This window comes from Phalacrocorax carbo, chromosome 7 (genome assembly GCF_963921805.1).
Source record: "Phalacrocorax carbo chromosome 7, bPhaCar2.1, whole genome shotgun sequence".
NCBI lineage: Eukaryota > Metazoa > Chordata > Aves > Suliformes > Phalacrocoracidae > Phalacrocorax > Phalacrocorax carbo.
In genome coordinates this window covers 8,486,672-8,505,833 of record NC_087519.1, presented here as the reverse complement: position 1 = coordinate 8,505,833, position 19,162 = coordinate 8,486,672, and the positions used below count along the sequence as shown (strand labels likewise).

Here is a 19,162-nt window from a genome sequence, read left to right as displayed (position 1 = left end):
AGTTGAGAGAGAGGTGTAACAATAGCTGCCCTCCTGCCCATACCACTGTGCTCTCTGTATTCTGCATTCTCCCATTGGTTCCAGTAGGGCTCCTATTCCCACTAAAATCAAATCATGCAATTATCTTGGCTAGACTCACAGAAACCCAGGAGTGAAGTATTAATTTTCTGGATCAGAATGAATGTACTGCACAATCATTTTCCATGAATTATTTATTTTTAAACCAGAATACGCTAGCAAACCCTTGGTCCCTGCATCTCCCTTCCCCCAGCCTTCAACAAGCTCCTGCAATATGACATATCTAGGTGGGATTAAACAATTCAGCTCTTTACCTGGTCTGCAAATGGTAACAAATTGCACCTAAGCTACTAAAATTCCACAAACCTGCAATTACACCCAGTGGAGTGAAAACGAACAAGTAACTGTCACATTGCTTTTAAGAGTGACATTACATCCCTGGATGCCATGGAAGTACTGACTAATCCTGGGCAAACTTGGAGGGGTATAAGTCTTTTCTTCCAGCTACCATGGACACATTTGGAACGATATAGGAGTTTTTCAAAGTAAGGGAACATTTTTTTTCCACTTCTTTAAAAATATTTGTAATTAGAGAGCTTGTTACTATTATTTTGGTACTGATCAACTACCACACAACATTGGGAAAATGGAATTAATTCCCACTAATGTAAAACCAGCTAAAGGAAAAAGTAACAGAAGACTACAAAGACCAGGGAAAATGCTCACTGAGTTATTGTGACCAGATGGCTTTTTTTCAGTGTCTGAGGCTAGTCAGGGTTTGATGTTTCTCTTCCCATAAGTTATTTTCATGCAAAAGCTTTTCTAGCTCCCGTTCAAAAGTGAGAGTTTGATTTATATCTCAAAACCATCCGCCTAGCCAGGCTTCAGTAGTTCTCTTTAATGCTGTACCAATGATTTGTCCGATGGTTGTCCACAACATGAATGATGTTTAGCATACACCTTAATTGCTTCATTTATATGTTCGCATGTACAAGTGAGCACAGCTAATCCAAAGGAATGTCTCTACCTTTTAGCCCTCTTTTTTCATTGTCCCTCATAAACATTAAAAACTGCAAAACAAGCTTGTAAGAATGGTTTTCAGCATGAGGAACAGGTGGTGCTAATGTCAGTTAAGTATTCCTGCAGGGGGAAGACTGGAAGCCTGCTATAAATTATGGGGCATTTCTGCAACTGAAAAACTTGCTTTTCATTGATGAAGCTGAGAGCGCTCTTTGATGACAAAGCCATTGGGGAGCTTCAAATCATATCACGTTACTAAGTTTTCTTTCTCCATTTGTCTTGGAAAAACATTATTGCAAGCATATGTGCCTGCACATAACACTAACAGGTGACAGTGGCCTAGAAAGAATATATATATGTATATTTCTGCTTCATCACAAATTTAAGCTAAAAACTCCCATACTCTGATGCTTATCCAGGTCCAATTCCCCATATATTTATAATGGGGCAACCTCACTTGAATACATCCCATTGAATGTAAGAAGCAAATTAAATTTGCAATTTGGAAAAACACCTCCTAAATAACCAGTGGGATCATGACTTTTTCCTATGCATCAAAAATTCACAAATCTATCCTCTAAATGCCTGCAGGACTTAATTCAGTGAGGAAAAGAGGAATTTCTGGGAGTACCCGTGCAGAATCAGGCTATACAGTTTCTAAATCATGCTATCAAAGTCCTTTTCTAATGTGCAATACTTGTTCCCTACCCTGCAGCTCCTCTGCATGGAGGATCTGAGGTGGACAGAACATCACCTGACAGTCCAGTGAGCAGAAATGTTTCCTGCTGGTGCATTTTTTCTGGGGTAGTACCGTCTCTATACTCCAGTAATCAGTTTTGATAGGAAGACGGAAATTCACTGGAAAATAGATATCAGGTGCTTTTCTTTCACCTTTTTTATCCACACGGATGGCTGCAGGGCATGGAACCACTGTTTTAGTAGTTTCTTTGGGAGTCAAGGGTATCTTTATTTCCAATTACTCTCAATACACTCCAGTTCCAAAGATGTAAATATCAGCCATAAGGAGAGACCATTTCTGCAGATTTAAACCCAAAACATATCCCCACCAACTTGATTCCCACAGGAGAACCCTCTGATACTATTATCACTGACCTCTGTGCCCGGTGGTCTGTTATCTCCTCCTCCAGATCTAGCAGCTGTGCTGCCTGAGCCATCATCTTCTTGCTGCAGGGCAGGGACTTGAGGTGCAGAATGAGCAAACCAAGGCAAAACTTACTTCCCATCTCCTCCAGCTCTTGAGTTCCCAGCTGCAGGCCCTGAAGGAGAGAAGCAGAAAGTTTCAGTGCCGAGTGTGCGTTTCAGGTGCATGGAAAGGGTCAGGTTTGTTTTGCAGAAGGACGACTCAGCATTCCTCCTTCCATTCTGAATTAGGGGTTTGGTATTATTTGCTACAAATGGAAATTTCCCGTACAGAATAATCTGTAAATTAACTGACAGTACTTGGTCTACAGAAGCTATTCTAATATAGCCTCTATTTTACAAATGGGGAAACAGATGCAAAGAGTTTAGCTGCCTCGCCTACATTTGCAGAAGAAGACATTGTAAGAATTAGACTCAGAATCCTTGAGGATCTGACTGTAAATCCACTTTTACAAATCATTAGGACTCATTTTTTCTTTCTCTCTGTAGACAAGTAATCTCCCTGAGCCATGGGAAAAAAATAGGTCCCATGATTGTAAACACTGGGCAGTGGCAAAGATAAAAAAGGAAACTGGGAGGGAAGAGCAGGGGGGGAAAGATCTTTAACAAGTTATGAATTGTTTTTTAAGAAAATCAATTGCAAAGTAATTGCAAAATAACAAACACCTCTAAGGAATTTCTCAGTCTATTAAAAGCTGATGTCTCTCTAGCAGAGACAAGTTGAGACAGAGAAGCACAAACAGGGTTTGGATTATCAACATCATCTTTCAAGGGAGGACTCCTCCAAGCTGTGGATCCTTGCTTGGAAGAACCCTGATTATGAATAGCCTGTGATTGTTTTTTCACTAATTAAAAAAAATAAAATAAAGATCTAGCAAAGAAAAACACACCAAGGGCCTGCATAGGAGTAAGTCAATGTAATCAATGGCAGTTTCATGCAAGTGGTGAGAGGACAGGAGACAAACAGAGCTCAGATCTGATCTCAGAGCTCAGATTATTTTCTAAAAAGAAACTAAGAGACTGCAAAATCCCTCATCTTTGGCATTTACTGACCACATCACACATACTCCTTAATGCTATCACAACAGGGGTTGAATCAATTGCTGAACAATTGCTGTGTCTGCCAACATCAGCCCCATGTGCTTTTGCAGCACAAAACACCTCTGCAGCCAAGAGCTCCAGCTCCATTTCCAAGACTGTCTCCTTAGCAACTCTCAGGAGTCCATGCTCGCAGTCCTGGCACTAGCCATACGCACGGTGTGAGCTCCATGTCAGTATGGCTGGACTCCAGTGCCTCTACTACATTTCCGTTATTCAACATCTTATGTGTAAAGAAGCCCATACGTGTTCAGCTAATCCCTGACAGGAGGCTGAGCTCTCATCTCATGTTGTTTGGTTGGGGTTTTTTTTCTCTGTGTAAAGCTGGTGTATTTGTAAAGTGCTTTGGATTCCTTGGGTCTGAGCAGCTCTGTAGAGCAGAAAGAGATTATTTCTGAGCCAAAAATATACAGCTGAATGGAAGAAATAAAAGATTTCTCACATAAACTTCTACAGCTCTCTTGCAAAGCTTTTCTTGTGCATTTTTGTTAGAGGACACAAACTACTTGGGCAAGGTGAAAATCACCACTTCATCTCTAGCATATCCAACATATGCAAATATCATCTGGCACTACAAACGCCCTATCTGATAAAAAAATACATTTTCACGTGGTATAGATGCTGTAATTCTGCTTCCTTTCTGAGACCCTGTGAGCAAAGCACAGATCTGTAATTATGGCAATGAACATGAACAACCACAGCTCAAACATATACTGAGCGTCCAGACAACTAGATAAGCACAGGACCTGCCCAGAGGAGCACACAATCAATCTGAGGAAAACACAGCTTTTCCTAGGCAGGGTGTAGGGTCTCTGGAGCACTGACTTCTGCTCTCAGAACAGTTCCCTATCACAGAGGGTAAACCTTTGACACCATTTCTTCTCTCCATCCTATTCACCTCCACTGCAAGCTTTGCCAAGCAAGATCCAGGTACAATGAACTGTAGGAATAATTAATAACAGTAAGAAAATATAGGGAGAGGCTTATAGGAACGAAGGGTCATTAACGTAAAACAATGAGAGTGCTTAGCGGCTCTGCATAGATTCCTAAATATTTTATTATTTTACTTTAGAAGACTTAAGATATCTTAGTGTGGCAGAGTTACAATCGGCAGGCTGAAGTGCTGACATTTCTCAGCAAAAATATGTCATTTCCACAGCAAGAGAGTTATTTTCTCAGGGGCAAAAAATACAAAGAACATCTCACGCTTTCCCTGGGGTGCATCTCAGAGTCTTGCTTCCAAGATCAAGGCAACATACTAAATACCTATCAATCCAGGAGATGCGAATAGTGACTGTGCTAAAACTCAGCCTGTGGCTTTATGATTCCCTGGAGCTTTATTCAGGATATGAAGAGGCCTTAAGAAACTATGAGCAGTGAAATAATAATAATAGAAATATAATGTACCTCAGAAACCTCAGACAGTAATTGCTCATGCACTGAAGTTCGCTGCTGTACGACGGACCCGTATTGCTTTGATACCAGACAGCTCAGGAGTAACAGCTGGAAACCTCAGCTAGAGGATTACTTGTTAACATACTTTATTCACTTCAAACATGGACAGACTTTTATTTTTTAACTCAGAGAAATCTCTCCCTCTCCTTCCTCCCTCCTCAGCTCTCAGCAGAGGGTGGAGCTGGAGATGTGTAGTGTGAAGCTGTTTATAGAACTGACATATCAAACTAATGTTATCAATAGCATCTGCCAGTAATGCCAGGAGATGGTGTCATGATTAATAATCAGTCCCTTTTGCATTGCTGAAAGGGAAGCCTGCGCTCCAGGCATTTCCCTTGTAGCTGTGCAGCACACACTGTTGTAAAAATTTTGAGATTGTGCTTACTACTCAGAGTTGTGAAAATATTCTACAAGAAATGCAAGAAAGAAGAAAAGAACAGTAAAAGTGGTGTGCCTTAGTTTGGTTAATATGCTGGTAGGAAGCACTCCTCCATGGCAGTGAAGCTGTGCTGCCTCTACACGTAGTGACTGTGTACGGCTCGTTTGCCGCGGCTGCACGGGAGGAAGCTGCTCTGCCTGACATCACCTCCCCTGCAGTGCCCTGCCAGTCGGGATCCGCAGTGACCCCATCTTTCTCTCTAGCCCATCGCTTTATGGCTCTGCCCCTCTTTGGGCACATCTATGTGAGCAGTGGAGCATGGTGCAAAGTCTTCCAAGCCAGCGGAATGTAAGCAAATTGTGAAGCAGGAAACACTATCTCTGCACCAGAAAGCTGCAGACAAGCTCATCAGTCCTAATTAGTCCAGCCTCAGAAACATGCTAACAAAGCTATCCTGCTTGATGATCAGCTCGCATCACATAGTTTCTGCTCTCTGTTACACAAAAGTACCAGCCTGGACCAGCATCAGCTCGATGCATCATGCTCCGCTGTGCGGTACAAATGTGTCCGTTGGTCCCACGGGCCCTGTCATGCAGTCTTTTGTAGGCATCGTGTTAATGGATAACAGGTTAATTGTTTCCCGGCTATTACAGAGAATAATGGAGCTAAACAACTTTTCCTAATCCCTTCTCACATTTTCATACTGCAACAGACAGCATGGGAGGAGGTGACACATAATAACAGTCCAAGTTGTGGATATATTTATTTTTCTTGGGAAGAAACAAATTCCAGAGGTAGGCAACATGGCCAATAAGATGAATGAAACAGACATTTAGTCTATTAACTCTTTGTCTAGTTCGACCAATTTATTTCTTTCCTTTCCTGCCAAAACTGTCGCTAGCACGACAGCTGGGGCAGTAGGATGTTCGCCCACATCTCTTAATTGACACTGTCATAGTAATAGGAAACTGGGGAGCAGGAAAAAAAGCTGTTCCTTGACTTATCGTTTGGGCAGGACACTGTCAGTACAAATTTTCCTAAACAAAAATGATCAGATCATACTGGAAAAATGGTTAATTCATACTCAGCACTGATGCATCAAATAAATATCCACAACTAAATGTTGCCAATCTCTCTCCACTTGCCCTCAAAATGCTTCACAGGCTAAATGACAGTGCAGTGCAAAAACTTTGTTATTCATTACTCATATGCTTGAAACACTCCTGCAGCCAAAGGCAGCAACAGTTTCATAACACAGATATTGTCAAAGAAGATGGAAGGAGTCCAGAAGTTAAATTAGGAATTTCATCAGAAAGGTAACTAGAGCTACAGTAAAATTAGAGTTAGAAGATGCTAATAAACACAAGTAGACAAAATATTTCTGTGCTCAGAGAAAGGGGATCTTTGGCATGCAGCACAGCCACTTCAGCAGCCGCTCCCACTTTTGGTCACTCTTCAGTCCCTGGGGCGACAGCTTTTTCCTGCAAACTCACTTCCAGTCAATACATATACATACACACTTACAGAATATTCTCTGCATCTCAATAGCTTTACACATGCACAATGGTTATGCCTTAAGGCTGGATATAAATAAATTGACAGTCTGGTTTCTCACTAATTCCATCAGTGAGCTCTCCCTCAGAATACTAATAGAAACCATTTGGAGGCTCTAAAGGATAAACCAGGGAGCTGAATGAAACATTTGGTGACTGGTGTAGCAGCCTTAATTTTAGCTTGGGCCAGCCCTGAAAGATATTCTCCTTTCAACCCCTGTGAATGAAAGTACACAGACACATGCCAGGGAATTGGCTCTTTAGACAACTGGGACAGGAGGGAATAAGCCGGGTTTTCTCGTGCCCCAGATGCCTCATCCCTAAGCAGCAGGTATGGCATGTAAAACAGATGAAGTAGAGATGAAGTAGAGAGGATGGGAATTTGGGCCAGAAGATTTCAAGAAGATTAAGCAAGCAAAAAAGGTTGAAGATGCAAGAAAAAAAAAAAAAAGGCTAACAAATTTCTAGAAAGAAAGATGAGAGGGGCTGAAGTTACAGACAAGATAAAAGGATGGGAGAGATAAAAGGATGAGAAAGGAGGAGGGGTTGTTGAGGTCAATGGATGCTGATATAGAGGAATGATAACAAGAAGAAAGCTAATGGAAACCCCTACCCCCTTCTCACCCTTGGAGAAGTGTGCCTTGCTCTGAATGTCTGTCCTCATTACATCTGGTACTTTGGACACATGGTGAGGAAACAAGGCCTAGCTTGCTTTGAATGTCCTCACACAACTTCTGCTGAACTCAGCTAGTGTTTTGGCTGAGTAAACTTCTTGGGTACAAAAGCAAAGTAGTGGTTATTGTTTTAATTATTCAAATAGACTCTTTCCTGGGTTGGAGATACGTATGTTACAGGCAACACTGTTCAAAGAACAGAGTGAATGGGAAGATGAAATATTTTCTGCCTCCAATCTGCTGGAGAAAAAGTCCTGAACAACCTGCTCATAGGTCACCTGGGGATTTAGCAAACAAAAATTTGTGGTCAAGTTCTCTAGCAAAACAATTATTTAGATATGAATTCTCCAGGTCTGCTGCATGAAGGGTTTCCTCCTCCTTTCCCTTGTGCTGACTAGCTATTTGTCCAACATTCCCATCTTTACACCTTTCTCTCACAGTATTTCCACAAATGTCTCCCTGTCCTTTCCCTCCACCTTTCTCTCCCACCCCTTCTTCTCTGCTCCTCCCTTAGCACCCTTTCTCCTTTCCTCAGTTAGCTTCCATGAGTGACTCCATACTTGATACATGGCAAGCTCATCATGTGTTGGAGGAGTCAAATAAATTATATTAGCGTTGCATTTGCCAACCTCAGCTAGCTGCTTTGCTTGGCTACTCTATCCACATGCTGCTACCCCATGTTTTATGTTAACAAACGGCAAACTATCTGGGGTGAGGATGGGGGTAGCTTTAACTTCCCACCTCCCCAAAGGCTGCACACACACAGAGAGGTACTAGTTGGATAGCGAATGCTTCCACATCCGTTGGATGCTGTTATACCTGTTCTGCATTGCTGTACAAGATTGAAGCCCAGATTTGCCAGACTGCTTCTTGAATAGCACAGGGACAGACTATACTTTCTGGTTTTGTGGTTTGGGGGTTTTTTGGGTTTGGGTTGGGTTGTTTGTTTTTTTTGTGGGCCATGATTGTGAAGGGCAGTCATGTTGGGAACAAAAGATGAAAAAAAAAGAGAAAGATAAATTATTATATTTTCCCCTTATGCAGACCAACCATGCAGGAAGATACTATTCTTTGCAGAGATCCTGCTTTCCAATAAAGTTGAGTATTACATTGGTTTTCTGTCTCATTCATTACTGTGTGACCCACTAAGGACCTATTTTTAGGCTCTGGATGGACCTGGACTAGTGTCAATAGATTATCCCTCTCTTTGTAGACACTGACCAATCTTTCACCTTATCCCACGGTGCCTTTTCAAACAGAACTGAAGAGGCTGAGCAAATGATATGCCATGCCAGAACTGAGCACTTTGGAGGAGTCTGTGTTGTTTCACAGTGACAGGGTCAGGAGTGTCTCAAGTTCTGATCTAAGGAGTGTGGACAGTTCTGGGGAGGTGAAGCCTGCCGGTACCACCCGATGAAGAAGAGCGCTCTTGGAAGTGAAAGTCCAGAAGGCAAGCTTTTGATACTAGAGCTAAGGAAAACAATGGGCAATGCTTTTTATTTATTTTTTTTTTAATTCAAACCAGACCCCCAAAATCCCCAACACACTAATTTCTAAAGGAAAACAAATGTTGCTCCAGGATATTGAGGCCTCCTACTTGGCAGACTGAGAAGAGAACTGGGGAACCATTCAAAGCCACATAGGGACTCTGAGTCAGTGATAGGAAAAAAGAAAGCTACCTTACGCTGGTGACCATCAAGTACTTTGTTCAAGAAAGCACCTTTCTTCTCTGTGCTCCCAGTATTTGCAACAGGTTAACTGGTATCACCCCATCTGATGATGCCTTGAAAATTCATCAGCAGTCTATCCATGACTTTTTCTCACATACCTACCTTTTTCTGCTATCTGAACGCTGTGGTACCTGGAACAAGTCACAGACAGGCTATAGCCTGAGGTATCTGACAATTAAGTGTGTGGTGGAGCTCTAAGTGTGTCTGAGAATCTGTGTCAAATGAATTAGCTCTTAAAAGCAGTCTGGAAAAGCAAGAAGCTGAAATACTGCAAGTCCTAAATTGGCAGCCTAATCCATGGATCACTTTTCCTCCCTCTCCACTTCCACTTAAAAGTTTGCCTGTATAAATAACTTCAGTGTACAGAAAAGTGACCAGACTCTTGGCCCACCCAAGCCTTATTTTCAGCTACGAATTAACCCAGTTTGGCCATACTTCATGGGAGTAAAATGATTTTCTAATCCTGGCTGGTGATTACCACATATCTTGGAACAAAAGGATTTGTGATACTTATAATTTTATTTTGGCTAACGTAAATGCAGATGCTATTCATAAAGTGTCTAACCTACTTTAAAAAATCTTAATAAGGTGTTTTTCTTCATAATGCCATCCACTGTGGGGGTCCCCAGGTTAATTATGTGTTACATAAAGAATCGTTGCATTTTAATTTAATGAAATGGCCTCATATCCTTGTATTATACTACACAACACCTTATTATTTTCCTGTGTGGATTTAAAGTAAAGTATTAAAAGTAACAATACTGGGAACTTCCAAAGTAGTTTGTATCTTAAAACTCACCGTGCTGTAAACTGCCATGGAGGAAACCTTACAGTCTTTCCCCCTCACCCCAATAAAATACTTGTTATTCTTCCCACCATAGAGGCGCTGAAAATATGTATTGACCAAAATGACGCATCAAGGCTAGTGTGCTTCTATTCCTCATCCAAAATGAGACCCCAGGATCATGGTACCTCTCACTGTTGTGCCTACACAGAGGTTGAGGCACTCGAGTAGATTTAGTGAGAAGCCAACACAGCATGACCCAAACATCACCCCCATTGCTCCAGCCTGATAACACTCTGCCCCACATTATCTCCATCGCTCTGCTCCCACACCAGCACATCACGGAGACTAACAGACCAGTGAAACTGTGTCTTGGCCTGGCAGCAATGTTACGTAGAGAAGAATACATTGGGATGGCGAGCCTGCTTCCTGCTGTGCTGCCGCCAAACACCCACACCGCTGCAAAGCCTCTTCCCCAACACAGCGCTCAGTGTTACTTCTGCACACTGCTGCACACTCTGCACTGTAAAGCTTTATTCTCTCCCTTTATAACTCAATAGCTCTAGTATCCCTAATGCTCTTCCCGTATTGAAGCTGCCTTCCAGACCACTAAACACTTTCATCTGCTCCCTCTAGCCCCTCTTTATCATGGCTTTGTCTCTTACAAAAGAAATGACCCATAACAAACACAGCACTCCACAGGAGGTATTACCATTCACGTCTATAGGGATATTATAACTTCTTCCAAGTCTACCTCTTTCTTCACATGTGCAGGCAACTTATTCACTTTTTTCTTTATTGCTGCTGCTGCACATGGCACAGACATCTTTATCAAGCTGTCTTTATAATAGTTATGTTTTCCTGAATGGTTAGAGCTAATTCAGAGCCCAACCATGTGTCTGAATGCTTTAAACTATTTCTTCAAACATGCTTTACCCTGCCACTGCTTATGTTTCATCTTTCATTCTTGTACCCACAGTCTTTCAGGCCTCCTTCCTACTGTATAATTTGTATCAGCTGCTACCAGTAAATATTATCACCTTACTGTTTTTCTTTCCTTCCAGTCATTAAAATTAGAAATATTGACCAGCACCATTTCACAGAGTGGTAGCTGTAGTCAGTTTACTATATTTTTTTTTCCCATTCCAAGGATGCCTTAGGTTTTGACTACGCAAACAGTCCTATTGTGTCTCACTCTATAACTTCCAAAATTTCTTGATGCCTTTTTCTGCAGGAAACTCTTTTTATCAGCTCTGACTCATCTAGGATGCCCAGCAACCTAATCTCCATGAAAATTGGTCTTGGTTCACCCTTGATATCCGTGAGCAAAACTTTATATACCATTTCTCCTTCATCCTCCAATCCCCATACCTCTTTCAAAAAAAATCCACATTATCAAGGCACTGTTAACACTCCCAGTCATTGTGTTTCCTATGTTACTCCAGTGCTTGTGGTTCTATTATTGGAGGTTCTCTCATCCCATGGAGTAAATTTTTAAACATGAGGAATCATAATTAGCACCTTGTTACATGTTTTAGATAGTCTGCTATCTAGTCTGCTGGCCATTTTTAATTATTTCTTGATAGTACTTCAAATCCTCTGTTCCTTAGTTTCCTTACAACTCCTACAGGAGCAAAACCTAGGTTTCATCTAATTCTGAGAGTTATAAACTTAGCCAAATATAAAATAACACAGCAGACAACATGCAAGCATTGTCTTTGTGTATAAACCAGCTAGCATGGTCCCACAGCATCCCACTCTGTTCCCATCCTGGCTGCCTACCAGCTCTGACAATGTACTTGTGGCTCCAGGGCAGCACAAATAGCTCCAGAATGCATCCAAATCTCAGCCTACACAATTTCTTGTTATTCCAGTCATGGGGGTCCCATATTTTCTTCCAGAACATTTTGATCATGCCTTGAAGCATACTTCTTTTTCGCAGACCTAAGCCAGCTCTCCACAAAAATCACTCATTTCCTCTGAGACACACTGCCACTGGCCTCAGAGCAGAGTTTCCACCTGGTGGTGGTTTTCCTGCCTGGACCACGCTACGTGCCATCTTCCATGGTGGAATAATTATGTGCACATGTTGAGAAGAAATTAACCTGACACCCTCTGTGTGTTGGTCTCTTTAAAAACTTGCTTTAAATAGGTCCTCATATGGAGATCCACAAGTGAGAGGTAAAGGCACAGAGCCGTCTACATCTCTGCACCTTCTTTTCCTATTTCAATTTTCATTACTCAAACTTTTCATGCATTATATGTCCATGCCCTTATGCTGATACAACTCAAGAGCTACCTGAGACTTTTTTCCTAAATTATAAATGACTCCCCCCAGGCTAATTTCTTTTTTCCATATCACAAATTCTCTTTGGTCATCTTCAGCAAACACCATCAAAGCTGACCTCCCCACCTATCACTCCCGACAACCTCAAGATCAGTGACAGGAAGCAACTATGATTCTACAATTTATTGTATTAGCACTTCTGAAACAACAAAGGAGTCATTGATTTTCCAAGCCAAAGGCACATGGGAAAGCACAAAAAGCATCTACGCCCAGCTCAGATCAGAAGAAAGAGACACTGCAGAGGAGAGGGCTTCCCCCAGCCTGGTAACTGCTCCCTTTGAAGCTGAAGGATGGGAGTACAAGCAAGGAGCTTGTTGGCTGTTTTCTTACAGGTGTCAGCATAATCATTCTGACACAGGACCCTTCTTGCTGCTTGTCACATTTAAGAGAAAAATGGGCCATAACAGTGAAAATCTGACCATTCCTTTTTCCTACTTCTTTCTTTTGAATACTCTGTACTAGCCACCTAGAGAATGGCTGATAACACTGAGGGTAATTCAGGCAAAACTACTGCAAGGTCCCTCTTTCATGTGTGCTCTGATTTAATACAGGTTCATGTAACAAACGTGTAATACAATAATACCATACAAAGAGTTAAAGAATACATGAGAAAGCTGGGTCAAAGGGAAGGGAGATTTTACCAGATGGCCCAAGGGCAAGTCACTGATCTTTTCATTAAGAGGCTGGGTTAGGAAGGAATCCTGAGACAAGTCCTGGGAACGTGGACTCCACAGTCAGAAATCAAACATCAGGAAAGTTCTTTTAGGTGAAACAGCTGCCATCAGCTGCTAACCAGAGTTTACAGGTCTGCGGGGTCCAAAGGCTCATTTTATCGCCAGCCCACATGTCCAGTGGTACAAAGTAAACTCACAGCCACTAAGGTAGCTGATGGATACTTTTACCTTAATTTTGGCTGGCAAAATTATTACTAAAAGGAAAACAAAAACGGAGATCAAAACTGAAGCTTCTACTTTATTAGAAGAGAGATGAACCCATAGTGTTTGTTCATGAGGACCTGACCAGCAGCACGTGCAGATGACCTTAGACATTTGGACTTACCAAGGAGGAGTATCACTGAGACCTGGCAGTTGAATGCAAACTTTTGCAAACCACCTATAAGCCTTTTCCCCTATATAATCCCACCAGCACAGGTTCAGTTTAACATCACCACTTACTGTGCTTTTGGAGAGAAAGAGGAAGAGAAATCAGGTCTTTGAAGACTGTAAGGAACAGACTGAAGAAAGGGAAACAAGATCACAGAGACAGAACTGGGGTGAGGGGGAGGCAACTATCTCTAGCAAGCGGGATAACTGATGTGACTCACACAAAAGCAGCTTACATTTCCCCTTGTTATGCCGTGTATATTTCCACGTTGGTTTTTTCAGAGATGGAGACCAGCAGAAAGTAAATGCATAGCAGCTGATAAATGCTTCACCTCCTAAAGCATCAGGTGAGAAGCATACAGGCCTTGTAAAAATAAACTACAAGTCTCCAAGTCTTTGAAAACCTACTGACCATTCAGAGCAAAGCAGGCAAACCTTTATCAACAGAGAAGATGCTGACTCCAGATTACAGGCTTTCAGGATTCCTCCTCTTGTACCCGTACTACCTGAGAAAATTTGCATAAGAACAAGCTCCCTTTTTCTTAGGAGTCGTCTTCACCCTGCTTTTATGATTTCCACTGAAAATGATAATCCTCTGTTTGTCACATTGCAATCATTTCTACTATAATCAAGTGTTTTGTTCAAAAGGAGGATTACTGCTTCAGTTTGGGGAAGTATATGGATGTTGTAGTTTGATCCCAGTCGGCAACCAAGTATGACACAGCTGCTTGCTCACCTTCCCTCTCCCCGCCTTGTGGGATGGGGAAGAGAATTGGAAAAAAAGTAAAACCTGTAGTTTGAGATAAAGACAGTTTAATAGGACAGCAGAGGAAGAGAAGAAGGTGATGATGATGATAATAATAGAATATGCAAAACAAGTGATGCACAATGCGATTGCTCACCACCCGCTGACCAATGCCCAGCCCATCGCTGAGCAGCGATCACTGACTCCTGGCCAACTCCCCCCCAGTTTATATATACAGAGCATGACGCCATATGGTATGGAATATCCCTTTGGCTAGTTGGGGTCAGCTGTCCTGACTCTGCCCCCTCCCTGCTTCTCATGCACCTAGCAGAGCATGGGAAGCTGGAAAGTCCTTGACTTAGTATAGGCACTATTTAGTAACACTAAAACATCAACGTATTATCAACATTATTCTCATACTAAACCCAAAACACAGCACTATATCAGCTACCAGGAAGAAAATTAACTCTATCTTAGCCAAAACCAGGACAAGGGACTTTTGGAGGAACAAAGCAGCCACTTTCCAAGCAAATTACTTTGGTAATAGAGAACAAAAGAAGATATAAACCCAACACTACATATGATCAAATCTGCCACTTCCAAGAGGCACCTGGTGCCCTTTAGGTTAATAAAAACTGATGTTTCCTATAGATGCTTGTACAATAGAGTTGGGAAAAGTGGTAAGAGACATTTCTCTTTAGTGCCACTCCAACATTTACTCAGATTTTATCTTTGACAAGCTAGTGATGTTTGAAAACTAAACAGCAGAGACACATATATAGAAAACCCACTGCAGTGCACATCTCCATCCTTTTAGTAGTGTGCTGTGAGGAAGACATTTTCTTGCATTGGCCTCCCACTTTCCCATAGAAAAAAAACCACAGGGAAACAGTATCAAATGCAATTCTCCCCTTCAGCCACTTCCACACCACTGCTTTCCTAGTAATTCAAGTAATCAGGTTCAGGTATCACTCCTCAAATCCATAATCGAGGGATAAGTTTGTTCTGGTACCCAGTGAAGAATCTTTTAACTGGCCAAAGGACTTTTCTGCAAAGCCCTCAGACAAGCAACGGCAAAGGATGCTAAGGTGGGGGGAACAAGGCATAGGGCTGATCGAGGAGAGGGTGAGAAGCGGTATTTTCCACCTAGGTCTTTTCATTAGTTCTCTCAAAGCTAAGTCACAGAAAAATGAACAAAACAAGAGATGAGGCCAAATTATATTTGCTGAAGAGGAGTTATAGAGATTAGTGTATTAATTAATCAAGACAACGATGTCAGCAAGGGCTTGACCTTTATTCCTGCCCTAGTAACAGCTTTGTCCCTGGTGGATTTCAGCTTCCATGCTGAAGCCATTTAAATACATCCCTCAATTAATCGCAGGATACCCTCTGGGAGATAGGAGAGCAGTACTGCAAGCAGGGATGCTGAATCAGAGGAGGAGTGACCTAGTCAAAGGCACCTCATCAAGGGCATTGGCAGAGCTAGGGAGAGAGTCCACAGTTCTCTTTACCCCTCAACAATTCACCTCTTACTGCTAGGAACAAAATTATTTGAAGTTATTAATCTGGAACTCTGCCATACATTTTTTTTAAAATCAAAGACTAATTAAGTTTTTTAAATAAATTTTAAAAACCCACCCCAAAACCAAAGAAAAGTATCTGTTTTAAAAAGAACTTAAATGTTTTTGTAATAAAACAACAGCAATACATGAGGCTCACTCAGACAAAATTACAGCTGCTGAGAACAGAACAGTAGCCAGATCTTCAGTTATCCCCTCCTTCTCCCCTTTCTCCTGGGACTAAGTCCTCCCCTCAGGCAGCCCATCCCCATGTTCTGGGGAACCTGGATTCTTGTACTCAATGTCTGTCAAACAGCAGGTTGACTTTCAGCTTCTTGAATACCAGCCCAAGGACAGATGGGTCCAGCAAGCCTCTGAACACCACTGTCACTCTAACAAAGAATCTCAAGGTTCTGTAGGTACAACTGGATGGCAGAATACAAGGTGGCTAGGGAACTCCTGCTGTCCCCATCAGCAGGGACAGATGGGTGGAATCTGGACAGGCTCAGGATGATGGCATACAATGACCTTCAGGCAACAGGAGGACTTTAAAAAGCCATGTGAGTGCAGGAGAGAGTGGTGATGCTCAAGGACAGCAGCAGGTAGAAGCAACATTGGAAGATCTCTGCTTCTATCAGAATAGCTGTTATTATAGCAACTGAGAACCTGAATCTGGTTTTGCTTCCCAAGCAAAAGCAACAAACATATCTGCCCATCAGTCTTGCCCACAGGCCTTATCAGTCTGGACTAATGCATGGACTGACTTCCTGGCATCACCTTGGACTTGCCTTGTCACTATGGACCTATCAGGTGGATTGCTATGCTGTGTCTGACCCTGGTCACCATCGCTGGACCTGACCCTGATTCACTGACTTATGTTCCTGGCTTAACCTTGGACCTGCTTCATCACCATGGACTTGCCTAGTGACCTAAGCTCTTGGTTGAACCTGATGATCCTTTACAGGCCTGGCCTGCTCAAATTGTTCAGCAGCGCTGGGAGGGGACCTTGGCTGGCAAGGGCAGACAGCTGGTATTAACTCCATTTCTCCCATTGCTTTCACTGGCCTTAATTCTTTTCTCAGAAGGGGTACTCCAGACTGTCCATCTCAACCCCAGATGAGCAATTGTGCAGAAGTTGTAGCTTAGACAAGAAAAATTGGTCCCTCAACCCATCTATCACTAGCTGAGCTGAACCTGCCTGCCCCATCCTAAACCACAGCTAGATTAAGACCAACTTTGTTGCATTACATTACACTCACTTGTCTGATGTCTTTCTGTCCATAAGAAACTAACACTCTCAACCATCATATTTGAATTTGGTCAAAAATCTTTCAAGAATAAACAAACATTTTAACTTCAGGTGCCAAATTAATTTTTGCTAAAGCCAACAGGGTTACCTCATGTTAGAATCCAGCTACAAAAATAGATTTCTTTTCCTCTTCCCTAGCTATTGTTGGCAAACATTAGTTCTAGTGAAAGAAGCTATTTCTGGACTTTTATTGGCAAGCCTTATGTTCAGAGACTAAAGAAAGGAACTGGCTGACAGTGGAAAAAATGTTAGACATGACTTTCAAGAAATGCCAGTTTCTGCCAAGCTCTTGTGCACATTTCTCTGAAAAAAAACCAACCCAACCCAAAGGGTTTATTCACTGCTGAGGTCACATCTGTGAGAATCAGTAAGAGAGAGAGAGACACGTATGGAAAGTTCTCTGTCTCGGATTGACAATCAGATGCATACACAATCACTGCCATAGATGCCCTTTTATCCTCATTTCATTTGTATGCCTTCTTTCAGAGAGGAAAATCCCCTGCTCTATAGTACAACATGACTGCTAATGATTGAGGTGAAATTTCTAGCAGATTTTTGTACAACGTATTATCTCCTGCTTGGGCCAATGTGTACTCAGCAGACATTCATACACCTGTGCATACACGCACACACAATCACAGATGCACAGGGACACACTTTAAGACACAGGTACCATAACAAACAGCACCCATCCATAAGTATACGATATGTTCATCAGACACACTAATGCACATTTGCACACTTGAAGGTCTGAGAAAAGACCTTTTGAACTAGTTCCTACACAACATACCCACAGTCAGTTGCAGCCTTCCACCATCACACTTCCAGGTTTGCACTCACAAATATTCACTGCACATAAACGTCCCACCAGTACAAGCACTAACCTAGCATGTGAGTCAGGAAAGAACAGGCAGGTAGCTAAGTGCAGACACAGAGATTCAGATCTGTTTCTTTTGTAAATTGTGCACACTGCTTCATGCATTTATTAACACCATGCTAAGAATTTCTAGTAATTAGTGCTATAATAGGAAAACAAAAGAATGCAGATCTTGGTCCTTTTTAAGTGAATTAATTATACCCAGCAACACTTGTCACCCCTATTAAATACAAAGGGATAGCACAGAATTGTTTTTCTATTTCCCAGGCATTTGCTTCAGTGTAACAGGGATTTATTCATCAATGAGCTAGGAAACACCACAATAAAAATGACTAAATGGAAACATAAAAATTAAGCCCTTTTACACAGATTCAAGCTGAGCAGTACTATTACCCAGGAGTCTTATAGACTCCTAATGAAAACCAAAGTGATTGGCAAATGATTTGGGAAAAATATACCCTGCTCTTTTTCACTTCTTTGTCTGTATGTGAACATAGCACGCTTGTCAGCAAGCAATGGATTATGCAGACTATAGTCATGCATAGCCATAAGCCTGTGCTATGCTTTCTGTGACTCAGTGATACTAACCGTGCCTTGCTCATGCTCCTCCATCCTGCAGTCTTTGCCATTCTAGTTTCAGACTGGAAAATGCAACAAATCCCACCTTCAGCAGGCCCAGTGTCATCACTTATGAATTTATCTCTGCAATTCCCCTAAAGCCATTCCAGAGCCCCTTGGTCTGGTATCAGTCTTAAGCCAAGGAATGGAAATATAAATATTCAGCTACAGAAAATGTTCAAATCTACCTGTGATTGAACATCTCCTCCTGTTTCCTTCCGCCCAACTCAGCAGTCTCCCTTCTGCATCCACAACCCACTAAGGATTATTTGCAATCAGAAGAGACAAAGTCTTAATTCAGTCCCTACAGATTCTCTTACCAGGTCTGTAACTGTGGGCACATCCATTCAGAGGGGGAAAACTTTCACTCACAGGCGAACAGTAAGCTTGTAGAGGCAGGTTACACGAGTTATACGTGGAGTTATCCTCTCCATGTACACTGCTGCTGATTTTTGCTCCAAATAAAAAATAAAATCTTACAGACTTTCTCAAGTGCCATGGAAGAAAGAAGGATCTTAAAGCTTTGCTCTTGTCTTTTTTTTTTTTTTCTTTCCCCCTTTCCTTTTGAATGCAAGCACATACACATAAATGAGATGTATTTGGGGATTTTGTCAAACCTCCGTTGCATTGACACAGAAATATTATGGGTAAAACACTTCTGTTTGTTTTGGGAGCGTTCTGGCTGTCTCAAAGAGAAGGCCTTCAATTACTGATTCTGCATTTTTGGAAGCT

At 42.0% G+C, this 19,162-nt stretch overlaps 1 protein-coding gene across 1 annotated transcript in view; it reads right to left on the bottom strand.

The window, feature by feature from the left end:
• Window positions 1-19,162, bottom strand: part of AGBL1 (AGBL carboxypeptidase 1) — a 270,761-nt gene that overhangs the window by 87,099 nt on the left and 164,500 nt on the right. Inside the window, exon 21 of the mRNA XM_064456203.1 lies at window positions 2,152-2,315. Within this exon, the coding sequence (XP_064312273.1) occupies window positions 2,152-2,315 (164 nt within the window). The remainder of the gene's footprint in view (window positions 1-2,151; window positions 2,316-19,162) is intronic.